The 17,379-nt window shown below is 41.9% G+C and overlaps 1 protein-coding gene across 1 annotated transcript in view; it reads right to left on the bottom strand.

Annotated features, from left to right (window-relative positions):
• STAB2 (stabilin 2) overlaps nucleotides 1-17,379 on the bottom strand; it is a 118,904-nt gene that overhangs the window by 33,738 nt on the left and 67,787 nt on the right. Inside the window, exons 21-32 of the mRNA XM_060244437.1 lie at nucleotides 16,815-16,910; nucleotides 14,360-14,405; nucleotides 10,882-10,958; nucleotides 9,727-9,852; nucleotides 8,753-8,826; nucleotides 7,409-7,480; nucleotides 4,634-4,753; nucleotides 4,240-4,287; nucleotides 3,408-3,485; nucleotides 2,670-2,816; nucleotides 185-325; nucleotides 43-102 (exon numbers count right to left, since the gene is read on the bottom strand). Of these exons, the coding sequence (XP_060100420.1) occupies nucleotides 43-102; nucleotides 185-325; nucleotides 2,670-2,816; nucleotides 3,408-3,485; nucleotides 4,240-4,287; nucleotides 4,634-4,753; nucleotides 7,409-7,480; nucleotides 8,753-8,826; nucleotides 9,727-9,852; nucleotides 10,882-10,958; nucleotides 14,360-14,405; nucleotides 16,815-16,910 (1,085 nt within the window). The remainder of the gene's footprint in view (nucleotides 1-42; nucleotides 103-184; nucleotides 326-2,669; nucleotides 2,817-3,407; nucleotides 3,486-4,239; nucleotides 4,288-4,633; nucleotides 4,754-7,408; nucleotides 7,481-8,752; nucleotides 8,827-9,726; nucleotides 9,853-10,881; nucleotides 10,959-14,359; nucleotides 14,406-16,814; nucleotides 16,911-17,379) is intronic.

The raw sequence follows: 17,379 nt of genomic DNA on the forward strand, positions 1-17,379 counted from the left end.
TATAGCAACATTTTGCCAAATTGCATAATCCTGTAGCCTTACCTCTAGCAAGTTGGCAAACATGATATAGCCATTTTTTGCTGCAACCATTTTGAGACTCTCCTAGGAAGACAAAACATTTGTTAAGTTCATTTGCTTGAACAGTTTTTAATGAGTTGGCAATCAAAAAGTAAACTTTACATACCCTCTCAGTTGCCGGATTAGATGCTGGAAAGTCTTGAATTCTCTGTGGAATCAGCCAACTGTCTATGATATGTATGATTCCATTTGTGCTTATTATATCGCTAGTTAAAATCTTAGCTTTGCCATTTAAAAAGACTGAATTCTAAAAAGGCAAACAGAGGCAACAAAGTTTTTCATGGGATCAAGATGCATACTGTGAAGACATAAGGCAGACTAGATTGATCCACACCTTGTAATAGAAATAGGAGCTGTAGCTCAGTGTGTAGAGCATCTGCTCAATATGCAGAAGGTCCCAGGTTCAATCCTTGGCATCTCCAGCTAAAAGGACTGGGTCATAGGTGATGTCTCTGCCTGAGACCCTGCAGAGCCACTGCCAGTCTTTGATGGACCAGTCTTTGATGGAACTCTCTGTCTGGGGCAAATGATGCTCTGTGTGCTTGGTGAGGGGAGACAACAGTGGGAAGGCTTCTAGTGTCCTGGCCCAACTGATGGCACCTGGTTTTTTGGCCACTGTGTGACACAGAGTGTTGGACTAATGGGCCTTTGGCCTGATCCAACATGGCTTCTCTTATGTTCTTATGGATCTGATTCAGTGTGAGGCAGCTTATAAATTCATATAAGTATGAAGCTGGCAGTAGCACTGACCAAATTCAGAGAAAGGTTGGCCTCACCCCCAAGTTTTTGTAGGCTACCAGCTGGTTGCTACTTGCGCCAGAGAGTTAATTTCAAAACAATGAATAAGTTTAAAATTTGTCTCTTTGATACCTTTTTTTGAAAAAAAGTTTTAAAATGAATAGTTTTTTTTTTAATTAGATGGGCAGGAAAACTTGATAAGCACCTTGAGGCATCTACTGATGAAGAGACTTCACATAAGTCAGCTGCTTATCAGCTGCACAGCCAGGGGGAATGGTGAGGGCACTCCCTGATGCTAAGCAGTTTTCAACTGAACCCTAGTTGCTGTATGACACAAGGGGATGTGGGTAATAGGGATGTGCACTTCAGGTCCAATTCATTTGAAACTTGAGGTCTTTTGTGGATAGGAAGCATTAACTCTGCTGCAATTTTGGTGTCATTTGCACACAAAAAAACCCCAGCTACCCCAATCTCCTGGAAAGATTTTCACTAGGAAACAATGAAACCAAATAATTTCTGAATTCCAAAATCTCTGAACCTCAATATAGAACTGGTATTTGGGACTTGAATAATCTGGCACAATTCTGTCCACAGAATAAATTAAGTGCTCAAAATGTTCTCGCCTCTCTGATTTGCTGCTGGTGTTAATAAGAACATAAGAGAAGCCATGTTGGATCAGGCCAATGGCTCATCCAGTCCAACACCCTGTCACACAGCGGCCAAAAAAATAGGTGCCATCAGGAGGTCTGCCTGTGGGATCAGGACACTAGAAGCCCTCCCACTGTTGCCTCATCCCAAACACCAAGAATACAGAGCATCACTGCCCCAGACAGTGATTCCAACAATATGCTGTGGCTAATAGCCACTGATGGATCTCTGCTCCATATGCTTATCTAATCCATCATCATCAACAACAATAATGACAGGTACTTAAAAAAATTCAACTGCATGTGATTTTCAGTATGCCCAGGGGGGTAAATAACACCCCTAGGGCCATTTAGGAAAGTGGCATGGGGGAGGAAAGAGCCCTTCCCACCCCCATGCTGCAGCTGCAGCTGTACTAGAATCTGTCTGTTTAGGAAGCGCGAAGAGACTTTCAGGGACTGGCTCAGCCAAAGGGACTGGCCTTTGGTGCTTATCCAGCACCCTATCTTTAGTCATGGCATCATTATTTGGGTTCTGATTGGTTGATTAATTGATTCACTTTATAAAGCACCCTCCCCTGAAGGCCTCAGCAACACCATTTCACACTCTCTGGCAGCAGCTGGTCCACCTTTAATATTAGGCAAAAGCAGCAGCTGCCAGAGTAACTATGGCTGCTCTTAAAAAGTTATGGTGATTCTTTCTCTTCTTTGGAGAGTAAGGCAGGGCACAGAGGCATAAATTCCTGATAATCTCTTAATCAAACTGGCTGCTTAGATAAGGGAGTTTACTCCCTTCCAGTGTTCTCTCTAAGCTGAGTTAGCATGAGCTAGCTCACAGATTTTTAGCCTCCAGCTCACACATTATTGTCTTAGCTCAGGAAGGATGACCCCAGAGCATACTAATTTATGCAGTAGCTCACAACCTTAATGCCAGTAGCTCACAAAGTAGAATTTTTGCTCACAAAATTCTGTGGCTCCGGCAAAAGAGACACAGGTGAACTGAACATGAACTGTATATGTATTTCACCCTTAAGAGTTCTACATGTGAACCAGCCTTTGGAATTATTGTGTAGAACTTTATCATTAGGCCCTAATTCATTATTCCAAACAGCAAAAATTCCCAGTTTACTTTCCCCAACCCATTTACAATCCTATATGCTCTTTCTTTTCCAAGACAAGAAGTGGAAGTGAAACTGTACATTTATCTACCTGTGAAATACTGATCTTGAGTTGTTCTCCATGGAGAGTTGTCAGGTTTTTGTCTGCTGTCAGATCGTCATAGAGTAGTGCACCACAGGCTACTATATGGTAGCGAAGGATCTGGGGCATCAGGCCATTTTTTAACCAGTTGGAATTCTTGGAAGAGAAAAGTACAAGGGGGGGGGGAACAAAAAGAAACAAGAGTTCTATTTAGAAAAGGGGACCGTGTGAGGGTCTCTAGAACAGAGGGGCCCCCCAGCACCCTAAAAACAATACCACAAGGTTCTCTTCTCCCAGAGGCATCTGTAAAGGTGTCACACGGCAGCCCAACATGAATCAAGTCTCTCCCCTAAGCCTACCTGTCAGGGCTGTCGTTGGGAGCGAAAAAAATCCTCCTTACAGATAACTTTCTATTTATTTTCATTCAGACACTGAAGTATTCCCTACTGAATAAGACATGCTTTTAAACCCCAAACATATTGTGAATCATGTGTTTTTTAATTGTTTCATTCAGAGCCAGTTTTGGTGTAGTGGGTTTGATTCCTCACTCCGCCACTTGCCGCTGTTGAAACAGCCTTGGGTCAGCCGTGGCTATCACAGAGCTTGTCCTTGAAAGGACTGCTTTAGGAGAGCTCTCTCACACCCACCTGCCTCACAGAGTGCTTGTTGTGGGGGAGGAAGCTAAAGGAGACTGTGAGAGAATGGAACCAAAATAATTTAGCATGATTTTGCTTTTTGCTTGCTTACTTTCAATTGAACTGCTTTCCTGAGGGGTACAAAAACAGTGAAAGGGCCGGTTCCTTCGATATCCTGGACACCAACATCCTGCAACAAAGCAATTCCAACTCTCAGTTTCAAGCAGAGCAGTGGCACTTGATAGACCGCCATCCTGTTACTTAGAGTTGCCAACTCTGGGTTTGAAAATTACTGGAGATTTGGGGATGGAGCCTGAGGACAGAGAAAATTCCTGGAGAAGGGAAGGATCTCAGGATCCAGTGCAGCCTATCTGCCAAAGCAGCCATTTTCTTCAGGGGAACTGAGCTGTCTAGTCTGGAGAACAGGTATAATTCTGAGAGGTCCCCAGGCCCCACCTGGAGGCTACCAACCCTACATGAAAGGCCGTTCCCTTAAAACACTTTTTCAGGTTTTCTGGAAATCCTCAAGAATATTGTAGAAAACAAAGACCCTCCCATCAAAAGCCTATGTCTTGGTTCAAACATCACATAGTTAAATGAACTATAATAAGCATGAATATCCAAATGTGGACCACTCTACTAACTATGTTTACACGGTGGTGGAAAGTGCTATCAAGTTGAAGCTAACTTAAGGAGATCCTTGAGGGTTTTCAAGGCAAGAGACATTCAGAGGTGGTCTGCCATTCTGCCTCTGTGTAGTGACCCTGGACTTCCTTAGTGGTCTCCCATCCAAATACTAACCAGGGCCAACTCTGCTTAGCTTCTGAGATCAGGCTATCCTTGGCCATCTATCTCAGGGTGTATTTAGTTAGGGTACATCAAACCAGGTACAAAAACTTGAGTCTGGTTTGAAGTTCGTTTATTAACCACAGTAACTTTCTTACCTGAAGATACATTTTAAATCGACTAGTGTTGTAATCCCTTGAAAGTTCCTTCAATGACAACAAAAAGAATTATGAGAATCCGTGACATCAAAATATAGAAACAGTCACATGTAGGATGGCATGAAACACTGAGGACTACAATATGCACAGGGCTAAATGTGCCTCATAACTTTGACAATGATGAGATCTCCCCTACTATCCACTGCTTCTCTCCTGCAAATTCCACACCTCACCCCCCCCCCCCAGTCACCTGGGGAGATCCACACATCATTGAATACTGTAATATCATTGAGCAGGGTATCATAGTACCCAATAAAGTATAGATTCTTCCTGGGTTTAGTTCAGCTCCTGAACACAGCTTAACGGACAGACCCTTAATAAAACAATCTTTTACCTGGATGATGCTGCCTCTGCAAGTAATTCCATCCCCAATGTAACCAGGTTTACATGCACAGGTCCTTTCTGTCTCCTCAGTATCGTTACAGATCGCATTTTCCCCACAGCCACCATTATTCTGTCAGGAAGGCAACAACAATAAATAAAATCTTGCTGCCTTTTCACTGCAACTTTAAAACAATAAATGAATGTGGGTACAAACTTGTCAAACACAAGTGCTTTTTGGTTTCCGCTAAAGCACACACAATCTGCTTGTTTACTCATCCTCAAGCAGTATCTTGTAAAACTGCAACTTCTTGGATCTTCTTTTACCCCTCCCACCCTGTAGTGCTAGAAGCCAAGCTATGAATAAGAGCCTGGAATGGGATCTCCTCAGGGCTTTTTCTGTAGAAAAAGTCCAGTAGGAACTCATTTGCATATTAGGCCACACCTGCTGATGCCAAGCCAGTTGGAACTGCATTCCTGTGCATTCCTGCAAACTGTCAATTCCAGCCATGTGAGGACCTGATTTGGATCAGAGCCTTTGCATAGGAAAAAGCAGAATTTAACTTTTTTCCTCACATCATTTTCCTCACATCATTTCCCTCACATCTGACCCTTCCCCACCACTGACAATGGGGCAAGAAGCAGGACATATGGATGTGTTAAATTGTAAAAAATGTATGAGCGGAAAGGTTAAATCCTTATGATCCCACATTGTAATTCTGATCCTGATTGGAACTCAGTTCACAGATTCCCCCAGTCATGCTGTCTAGCCTGCTCCCAAACAAAATAGGCCAGCAAAATTTCAGAGGAAGTACTGGAACTTTGCCCTCCACTTTATGGTAAGATAGGTGTTAGCTGCTATATCCAGCTGGAAATTTCTGAGGACTATGCTGCCTTGAAGACCCTAAGGTTGACAACCTCCAGGCAGGGCCTGGGGATCTCCCAGAAATACAGCAGATCTCCATACTATAGAAATCAGATCCCATAGAGCAAGTGGCAGTTCTGGAGGGTGAATTGGATCCTGAGACTCCACGCCAGGCTCCTTCTCTAAATTTCCAGGAATCTCCCAGGCAGAAGTTGGCAACCGTAATTATTGGGTAGAAAGATGGGGTAAGATAGCATTCCAGTCAGACCTCCACATTTTCAATGGCAATTGGGGACAGAACTCCATTTTTCACTCAATAACAATATATATTGCTGCTTAATTGTTGGGCAAAGCATTAAGCTTTTTAGGAACTGCAACCCAAATGTACAGCAATTGTGCATTGAACTGATCAGCCTTTCAAGGCAGCGACCAGACAAAAAGCATGCAGATAGAAACCTCAGACTAAAGTGCTAAGAAAAAGTATTCCTGCAGGCAATTTTGAAAGCCTTTTTTGTGACAAATGTAGAGGTTTCTGAACCATAGACTTATTTTCCTTTTAAATGCCCTTCTCGAAGTTGGCTGCCAAAGCCCAAGCAGAAAAAAGTTAAGGCTGGCTGACTAACCAGCATGAGGTATGATAACAGAATCTGGAAATGCAGCCTGAAGACTGTGACGGAAAATCACAGCATCTGGATTTGTGTGCAGTTTATTCTGGTGGATCTAGGTGAGCTATCAGGGAGAGAAAGAACTTGGTTTTGTCAAAGCTCTTTGCAATGTTTAATCTCCCAGGGATTGGTTGCCTGACTAAATGACACTGATACAAGAAGTGCTATGAAAACATGTTGTAAAATCAGTTTTAATGGTGTTATGGATACTGAAGCAGAAGGAAAGTTGGTAGAGAGAGCCCTTCAGGTCATGCTGTGGTAATTGGGGAGTAAAATTGCCAGGCTTCCCCTTGCCACCTGGATATTTGGGGGTGGAGCCTGGGGAGGACAGGGCCTCAGTGGAGTACAGTGTCAGAGTTCACCCTTCACAGCATCCATTTTCTCCAGCTGAACTGATCTCTGTAGTTTGAGATAAACTGTAATTCCAGGGAATCCCCAGGTCCCATCTGGAAGCTGGCAACTCTATGTGGACTTTCAGTGACCACCCATCCCTGTGCTGAGTAGCATAGGAGAAGGAGGAGCTGAACTTAAAAGCCACAATATACTTCCACCATTACTTGGGAGTGACATATCCTTTATTAATTTATGTAGAACCTCTTCTTTACCTGCCCTTCCATCCAGGAGCTTACAGTGGCCTACTTAATTCTCCCCTCCTTCATTTTATTCTCATAATAACTCTATGAGGTAAATTAGGGTACTCACTTTGGTAGCATATATACTGTACTCAGGGTTTTTTTTTGTGTGTGTAGAAAAAGCCCAGCAAGAACTCATTTGCATGTTAGGCTACACCCCCTGATGTCACCATTGTTTCACATAGGGCTTTTTCTAAGCCCAGCAGGAACTAATTTGCATATTAAGCCACACATCCTGATGCCAAGCTGGCTGGAACTGCGTTCCTGTGGGTTCCTGCTCAAAAAAAGCCCTGACTGTATTAAAATTAGAATGATACGGAGATTTGTGTGACCCCAGAGTAAATTCATGAAATACTCCATCTTTATTATGCTTTGGAGCCAAGTCCTCAATTAAGCCTTGAGGAGATCCAGCACGGTGGCTGCACATCTGCCTGTGACTGGTATACAGATGAATGGCAACCAGATGTTGGGCTCAGTAGCTGGTTCCCTCATGTTGGTATATAAATATTTATTTGTCCCTGTTAGGATGTGCCCTGAGCAAACGGTGGAGCTCTGCTTCAGAAGTAACAGATGCAAAGGAAAACCACCCCATGAACCCAAATTTTGACTAATCTAAAGGTACTCACAATTGAACATAAACTGATGTAGGTGCATGTATTGCCATTTCCAGAATATCCTTTTAAACAGTTGCATGCAGCCTGCCATGAACAGAAATAAATCAAGGTATATAATAATACCGAAAAAACTTCAATATCACCTCTTTTTTAAAAATTTGGCAATGCTTATATGAGTGGAAAAGCATCATAGAGCATTATTCAGTCCATTCTGAGCTCCTATCGTCTCTGTAATTTGCCTTCTCTGATATGCAAAGCATGCAATCTAACAATATCCTCTCTCTGCTAGTGCATTTTACAGCTTGCCTCCCCTTAGTGAAAGTGAAATGTTGTAATGCAAATGTAATAACTTTTCCAGACAGGCATTCTTTCATCGTTCCAGTTTATCTTGGATAGCTCAGCAGGAATGCAAATATGTGGTTACTCATGCAAAATTTAGTTGGGGTCTACCAAAATATGCTAGCTTTTTCAACTATGAACACTTTATTTTAGGAAAGATTTTAGTCTTTATACTGTATTTCTCTTCTTCCCTTTGTTCAGAGAACACAGTATGTCATAGGATTCCTCACAATACTTAACCAACCAACAACCAACAGAGGAAAAGTGCCATATAAGTGCTAAGTGTTCAAAGCATTTCACATATTCCAGTAATTCTTGCAAGACAAGGTGATGCCATTATTATAGCACCATATTACAGACTGGAACCTGAGGCACAGTCTAAACCTATCCAGAGAGTTTATGGCAGAACTAAGGTTTTAACTGGTGGTTTATTATTGCTACTAACTGGTAATCATGCTACACCACACCAGACACCACCAAAATCTTGCAGTTAAAAACAGAATAAGGGTTCATATTTCAATAGAAGAGCTCATACTTTGAATTCATATGGCTAATTCCCTGGCATCTCCAGTTAAAGTGATTTCAGCAGAACTGTTAGACACATCAGCCTTGAAGAGGTGACAGTTCTGGGCTAGACAGACCAACATTCTGATTCAGTAAAAAGCAGCTTTTATTTGATTGTTTGCTATCTTTAGCCTATAAATCATCACTGAATATTTATTCCATTCATATCTGTCCTTTCTTCCACCATGCTATTCAAGGAAATATGCATGTTCCAGGAGGTCTCCTGCCCAGCCACTAATCCAGCCTAGACTTGCTTAGCTTTAGGAAATGTTGCCTCATGTGCTTCTCCTACTTTTCCATTCCCTGTGTGGCCCAGACCCTGTTAAAAGTCTTCAGCAAACAAGACAAATACTGTTGACACCACGGCGTGTTAATGCATACAGTACATTTCCCTGGGATCCGTGATTGCCTGCCATACTTCATAATACAAGATGTATTGTTGAAATTGCTTACCTGATTGGGTCCAATATGAGTGCATTCAGCATTTTTGTCACATCCACCATTATTTGTTATGCAGGGGTTAATTTCTTTATGAGATCAAATGAGAAAAGCAGAAAAAGGATGAGTACTCTTCTATTTCTCATGGGACAGTATTTAAGGGATCCTAGAAATGCAAGCTACTAGGTTCAATCATTCTCATTATTACCCTCTATGTCTCTTAAGCTAATTTCCTTGATATCATCAAGGTATACCTATATGTGTATAGGCAATACTGTTGCCAATGTAGGCAGTACTGCACCCTTTTCTCTCCTTGAATGATGTCAAGGAACTATAACAATCTTCTCAGATCTTTTCCTTGATGTGCAGAGATTTTGACACATGTGGGGAGAAAAGGAAAAGAAAGGTCCCCTGTGCAAGCACCAGTCGTTTCTGACTCTGGGGTGATGCTGCTTTCACAATGTTTTCACGGCAGACCTTTTTATGGGGTGGTTTGCCATTGCCTTCCCCAGTCATTACACTTTCCCCCCAGCAAGTTGGGTACTCATTTTACCAACCTTGGAAGGATGGAAAGCTGAGTCAACCTTGAGCCAGCTACCTGAACCAGCTTCCACTGGAATCGGACTCAGGTTGTGAACAGAGGGCTCTGACTGCAGTACTGCAGCTTTACCACTCTGCGCCACGGGGCTCTACAAGTGGAGAGAACTTTGGAACAAATTACACTTCAGGTTATTTATGAGATGGTATTAGTCTGTGTCACTTTCATCTTATGAATACCTGAATCACCTCCAAGGCCAAATCAACAACATGCACAAATCCTCAATGGATAAGTTCCCAAGTTGGTTCAGAAATTGTGCATCTCCAGGCAATTCTCAATGAGTTTCCCCCCACATTGTATTAATGCACGCAAAGCATTCATGGAATAGACTGAATTCTAATAATCGCTCTTTACTGAGACAAAGAACTGTACATACAGAGTAGATACTTACCAAGGCAGACTATTCCATCTCCAGTGTAACCTGTTTTGCAAGCACACACTCGATTTCCTGGAGTGGTCCGTCTACATTCTGCTTCAGTGGAACAATCTCCATTGCTGATTTCACATCCGTCAATGGCTGTAAAAGGACACACAATGTAAAACTACAAGCTGGTTTTCTTTGAGGAATCAAGACCGAGGAGGACTAATCCAATCTCCCCCAAATCTTCCTCTCTGGGGCTTCTGGTCTTTCACAGGCTTGAACAGGGTAATTTCTCCTACCCTCCCTTTCCTCCTTTAACTAGTACTCAGCTACTGTCAACATTCTACATCTTCTGAAGCAATTTCATTCCTCATCAGGACTTTCCCACCCTTTCCCCATGAATTAATTTACATGGCCATTTTTTTTTATTACATATCCAGTCAGTTTCCCTGAGTAGGAAGAATTCCCTACATTTTCTGTGGGTGGCCCCATTGAACAGCTTTTCTTAGTCCCTTAGGCTAGTTTACTGCTAGCTATAGTCAAGGCTGCAGTCTTTAAAGGTGACTTTATATAGCATGCAGAAGCACACTTAGGTTTACCAAATACGTCTCACAGAAAAATGAAACTCAGGCACTCCAGCAAACATGTTTCCAAACATATACATATGAAGCCACCTCATACTAAATCAGGCCATTAATCTATCAGGTTCAGTATTGTCTACTCAGAATGGCAACAGCTCTCCAGGACTACAGGCCGAGGTCTTTCACATCACCTCCTACCTGATCCTTTTAGCTGGAAATGCCAGTGATTGAACTGGGATCTTCTGCATGCCAAGCAGATGCTCCACCACTGAGCTACCCCATTCCCCAATATGTATTTGTATGCACACATTTGCAGACATCTAAGTGCAAGCAATTCCACTTAAACTTTCTGAAAGGCAGAGTACAGACAGAATCCAAATCGGCCCATGCTCAAACTCAACTGTGCACAATATGCTAGATCTCAAAAGGTCTCTGCCTCCTTTTCCTGTAAATTTGCATTTTCTAAATCAAACTGTTCATTGTGAATGCATTTGGAATTATTCCTTTTCTCAAATTAACACACAAAAATGAGTGGTGGCCCCCTCAAAAAACTGAAACATTAGCGACAGCAAACAGTCTTCCAAATAGAAGTAAATCCACTTGCCTGTACAATGTGTCCCATTCCCTTTAAACCCTGCTGCACATTTGCAGTACGATGTCCCTTTAGGATTGAGAAGGCAGCTAAAATGGAAAAAAAGGTCACTGATACTCAGAAAGGCAGATTTATTCTGCAGCAAGTCTTTTCATGCCTTGTCATTCTGAAGAGTTAATGGATATGTGAAACAGATATAAAATTGATAAATTGACAATACTAATTTTTAAAATGCCAGTTTTTGTTAAATGGTAATTCTAAGGATCCAAAATGTATGTTCAAATGCTCTGCCTTGATTGCTAAACATTTAGTCTGCTATGTGATAAAGGTAGGATAAAAATATATTTATTTACTTAGAAAACAGACATCTCTAGAAAATAGAATTACTTTCTCGAGGTGGATCATAAAGTAAAACAATACAATAAAACCATGAATAGCATAAAATTCCATGCATAATAAAAGCAAGTCATTAAAAGAATAACAATACAGCAACCTAAAAATGATGTTCATAAGATGGACTGCAAGCTAGGAGCCGACCATAACCAGTTAAAAAGGATGAAATGCCTCCCCTTAAAAACCTGGGTAAAAGGAAATGTTTTTGCCTGATACCAGAAGGAGGGTATGGTAGATTTCAGGCAAATCCCAAGCAGGAGAACATTTCAAAGGCAAAATGCCACCACTAATAAAGCGCTCTCTCTCTCTTTTTTTTTTTAGACAGAAAAGCATTTTTATTTATTCAATGTAATGTTTAAGTCATATGCATAGTTTTAGATCATCAGCATAATAATCTGTAAAAAGTTTTAACAAAATTTACTAGAATAATACTTCTGAAGAAACTGGACCAGCAGATGGTGGTGTTAAGTACAAAAGTATATTATTATGAAACATATGGCATATTGTGCTATATATTAATTTCACATTGTATAAAATACTTCTCCTGTACAAATACTCGCAGATATAGCCACCTCAAATGCCAAAAACAGAAAGGCATTAGTTATCTAAATGATGGAACGATACATTACAGTTATAAAGGCTTCAGAATTCTTCACAGTGTATTATATTTGCTGCCCCTTATGAGTGAGTTATGCTTCAAGGTGACACAAAATCAGATTTCAGATGCTGATGGGGAAGATTTCCGACTATGTTTCACTGGATAAAAGCTGAGCTCTCTTGCTCTGTACCCAGACTGTCTGGTGGAAAGGATCTTCTTCTACATGAGGCCTCATAGATATAGTAAATTCCAATACCCAGTCCACTCAGTAGTGGCCATCCACCTTGTATGGCTGCAGCCCACTCAAAACCTAGTTTGTCATTTAGGAATCCACCTAGTATAGGTCCTATAAAAGACCCAAGTGACCATACTGCACTGAAGAGTCCTGAGACCAGCCCTAACAAGCTTAATCCCTCCTCAAATCCATGCTCATATGCACAATTGAGTACCTCAGGGAATACTGGAATACCACCCATTGCAAGGGAAAAACCACTGATGACCAACATTAGAACAAAGAGCCATAGTTTGCTTTCAATGTGCAAGACAGGAGCCGGTCCTAGTAGAAAATAGCATACTGCTGACATTAAACCTCCAATGATCAACAGCCACTTCCTTGAATGCTGGAGACGGCAGAGTTTGGGGAGGACCTCAGCAGAGTATAATCAGAGCTGCCAACAGAGGAGAACAAAATTCGGGAGGCCCAAGTCAGCTAGAGGGCCCTTGAAGCCCAAGCGCTCTCTTTCTCCACTTGCCATCTGCCTTATCTTGACAGGTTGAAGCACAGAGAGCCAGGCTTACAGTATAGGAAATAGGGTTGCCTTCCCTGTCCCCACCCTCTTCCCCACCTCTGTCCATCCTCTCCCCACCTGCAGCCATTTTTCTTATCGGTCCTTTCCTTAGCTGGCCTTTGTGTCTGGCCAAGTTATTACTAAACTACTTTCAGCACTGGGGAAGTAGCATGCAGGCACTGGAGGTCAGCTGCCACTCAGTGTAGCCTCATTTTCTTAATGAGGTGGCCACAGCTACTATGTTAATTTTTCATACATCAAAGTTTGCCACCTAATTATTTTTTGTGAATGTGCACATGTGCACTCCTTGCTGCTACCTTTTTTTTGGGGGGGGGGCAGGGAGGTAACCCTCAGCTGTTTAGTTTAAAAATCATTGGATGTTTTCCTTGGGTTTGCAGAAATCCATACTGTAGCCTTGCATTGCCCAGCTTTGTGGATTTTTTGTTTTCAAAAGTTCAGATCACACAGGACTACTAGATGTGCATGCCAAAAAGATGAATCTCAAAACGAACTTTATATTTAAACTAGGATAGTAAACCCTAGGATAGGGTGTTTTTTTTTTTTAAAAGACAGAAGATCTGCTTATATTATCTTTGCCAAACATTGGAAGAAAAATGCTCTCCCAAGTGAAAAGCAGTGGTTTTGCATGATCAAATTGACAATGTATTTTATTAGAAAGTCTTAAATAAATACTGATGCTTAGAGACAAATGGTTCACATGAAATGCTTGAAAGCAGTGATTAAGTTAATTATTCATAGTTGTCAAACTGAATTGTAAGCTATAATACTGTTTCTCAGAATTCTTATTATTAAAATGGTCTTTGACCAGCACAAGTCATAACAAAGTTCATAACCACTGTAAATAAGAAAAAAAATTAAAAATTGAATCCCACATATAATACGTGCAATCTGTAATGAGTAAAATTATTATTACATTTCTTCAATAACAATAACAATGACAATAAAAAGGGCAATGCAGTAGAACGTGTTCTGTAGTTTTGACCTCCCCTGAGCTTCAGGGGCATAGCCTATCTGTCTAAGACACTGTCACTTGTGACGTCATTGTGGTTTTCCAGGATGCTCTAGCAATTTGGGACAATTTGGGACAAAAACTCTATGAAACCATGCCAGTATGGTACCACTCTATGGTACCATAGAGTTTTCCTCCCAAATTGCTTAGAGCGTTTGGGAAAACCATAGTTTTCCTGGAAGTTCCTAGAGCGGCCAGCACATGACATTGCCAGTGCGATGATGTCACTCATGCTGGAGACATTGGGAGGGGATCCCCCTGCTGGCCCACTGTGGGCTGGCGGGTTGGGGACCTCCAAAGTGGGAGAATCCCAGCCCTGCCCAGGAGCTTGGCAGCCCTATGGAGACAAGAATACTGTATCACACTGGATTTTATGTTGGATATGTTTTCTGTGTTTATTAAAAAATTTAAAAAGGAAAAAGACAGGTATGCTAGAGTTTCTGGCATCCATAAGGTTCAGAAAGATTATGTAGATCCCCAAGCCAATTGTTACTAATCCATATGAACTAATGGCAGGATCAGTGTGGGTGGTATAGTTCTAGCAAGTGAATAATGCAAAATTCCCATGAGAGCTGGTGCTTCTTTTTTGAGATTCCCCTCTCCACCCACACACTTCAAAAGTAGTGCTGTGGTCAGCAAGGAAAGGTTAGCTTCTATTAGCTGGTTGGATGTCATACATACTTAGCACTGGTGTGGCAAGTATTGTTGCAGTCATCATCTTTGGCTTCTGGGGAAGCAAAAGAAGAAGAAAAGGCCTTTGTTAGGATGCAATCACAGAGTGACAACTCCTCCCTTTCCCTTTGACTGTTTGCCCAAGAACTGATATATGGATGTTGCAGAATCATGTGATTCAGATATTCATGGATGGAAATTTTTCCCGCACTTAATGCAAAAATAAAGCCTACAGCTTTTCCCCAGACAGTTTTGTAAAAGAATGAGATAATTCAATCACAAAATTTACCTACACTTGGAATTGTATAGCCCAAAGGAAAACTATATCATGCAATTATGCTGCATGTGTAGATTATCATACAGACAGTAAGCATGGGATCACACAAGAGATTTGGCCAGACCTAGCAATGCCTCCCATCTGGATTTAATGTGCACGATCATATGCACAGTTCTGCCTCCCAAGTCCCACCCATCCTTACTTCGTCTTAGGATGGGCTGGGACCAGATTAAATAGCTACCAGGTACTTCCCAGTAGCAAATCTCTAAAGCATATGTAAGGTGCATTTCCCAGCTTCTGAATGGTCGGTGCACATGAAGCATGCACCCCACATGAGCAGTCTGAATGCTCCTCATGCATGTGTGCAGCTTATGCTCTTGCTGTATCAAGGTGTGCTGTATCTCTATGAGTTGATTTCATTGGGAAACCTGAATTCACAATACCATTTCACAAGCCTTCTGAATTGATGCATGTGCCCTAACCTGTTCCATGAGCATAACCATATGTCCTAAATTATGCTCCCGACACCTTATGATTTGCGTTTGGCCTCATTTTTGAAGCCCACTGACATGATTTATGTGTTAAAAATAGGGAATTACCGGTAATTAATATTTCTGGGTGTTAATTTGCATATTTTGACACTTTTTCCCTCCTTGAAAAAGGCATCTTAAAGCCCTAAATGTTTAGTATAACAGCAAAACTGCTCAGGCCTATTGTGTAAGGTGCAGCCTTGTAATGGCAATAAGCTCCAATGACGTAAAAGCTCACTGGTTACCATCACTTGGACGGACTAAGAAACAGTGGTTCTTCCTGTTATTTCTCTATCCGCCAATGTGGTCAAATGTATGCATTTTATTTTGCCTTTACAGTCTAGCTTTGTAGCAAAAGGATTATCGTTCAGGTTGTCATATGTGAATAAGAACATAAGAGAAGCCATGTTGGATCAGGCCAACGGCCCATCCAGTCCAACACTCTGTGTCACACAGTGGCAAAATTTTTTATATATACACACACACTGTGGCTAATAGCCACTGATGGACCTGTGCTCCATATTTTTATCTAAACCCCTCTTGAAGGTGGCTATACTTGTGGCCGCCACCACCTCCTGTGGCAGTGAATTCCACATGTTAATCACCCTTTGGGTGAAGAAGTACTTCCTTTTATCCGTTTTAACCTGTCTGCTCAGCAATTTCATCGAATGCCCACGAGTTCTTGTATTGTGAGAAAGGGAGAAAAGTATTTCTTTCTCTACTTTCTCCATCCCATGCATTATCTTGTAAACCTCTATCATGTCACCCCGCAGTCGACGTTTCTCCAAGCTGAAGAGTCCCAAGCGTTTCAACCTTTCTTCATAGGGAAAGTGCTCCAGCCCTTTAATCATTCTAGTTGCCCTTTTCTGGACTTTCTCCAATGCTATAATATCCTTTTTGAGGTGCGGCGACCAGAACTGCACACAGTACTCCAAATGAGACCGCACCATCGATTTATACAAGGGCATTATGATACTGGCTGATTTGTTTTCAGTTCCCTTCCTAATAATTCCCAGCATGGCGTTGGCCTTTTTTTATTGCAAACGCACACTGTCTTGACATTTTCAGTGAGTTATCTACTACGACCCCAAGATCTCTCTCTTGGTCAGTCTCTGCCAGTTCACACTTGTTGTTCACACATGTTGTTCCATTTGTTCCCTTTTCCTTGTTCCTTTTCCCCTGCTCCCCTGAGCTGTTCAGTGCTTAGAGTGGACAGAGGTCAGAAAGCACCATTGCCAACATTCAGATGGCTTCATCCATTGGAAGATATCCCAAGACTCATTTCAGAGGCAATTTGGCTAACAGTGGCTCTCCTGGCAGCAGGGCATGGGCTGTGTGAATGCCCCAGCACCCATCAAAGAATACCGGCTTTTTCAAAGCCAGGACACTGCCATGCCAGATTTCTTGTGTGATCGCACCCTAATAGAGTTTGCCCTTTAATTTGTGTATTGTGCCTACCACTCTGTTGATATCAAGAAACATCATAAAGCAGCAGCTATAAACAACTTTCAGTTTGGCTTGCATGAAGGCTCAAGGGAGCACTGAGAAGCTGCTGTCAGTCCATTCTCTTATACTTAGAGCTAGACTGACTCTGGAGTACGACATTCAGAAAATGGATCTGCATCTTGGGATCTCTGCTGAGGACAGCCACACTTACGGATATCGCATTTCACACCTCTCCAGCCAACGTCACATTCACAAGAGCCGTCGCCTTTTATGCCACTGTTGCACTTCCCATGGACACAGGCACAATCTAAGAAATGCAAAGTGGTGGCAGGCTTCAAAATCTCACTCGATATTCATGGCTATGATAATTGATGTATTTGCTTTGTTCAGATAACATGAGTTCCGGAGATGGCAAGCTAACAAAGGAAGGAAGGGAAACACCCCTGCTGTCCCAGCTCCTGATCAAATGTTCATACATGCTGAATAATGCACTCTCAATCCACTTGCAATGCACTTTGCAACTGGATTAAACATGTAAAACAGCAAAATCTACTTGCAAATGAATACTAAAGTGCACTGAATGTGAACTGAAAATGCATTATTTAGGATGTGTGATAGGAGCCTCCACAGACGACCCAATCAGCACATGGAAGTCGGGAGCAAGGACAGCAGCCCCTCTTGATTATTTCCAGAATTACCATAAGACAAATAGAGATGGCATCACAAGCACAGCATGTAGAATTCTTCATGAGCAGAGACCCTCCCTTCTTCCACAT

Source organism: Heteronotia binoei, chromosome 8 (genome assembly GCF_032191835.1).
Source record: "Heteronotia binoei isolate CCM8104 ecotype False Entrance Well chromosome 8, APGP_CSIRO_Hbin_v1, whole genome shotgun sequence".
In the NCBI taxonomy this organism is placed as follows: Eukaryota; Metazoa; Chordata; class Lepidosauria; order Squamata; family Gekkonidae; genus Heteronotia; species Heteronotia binoei.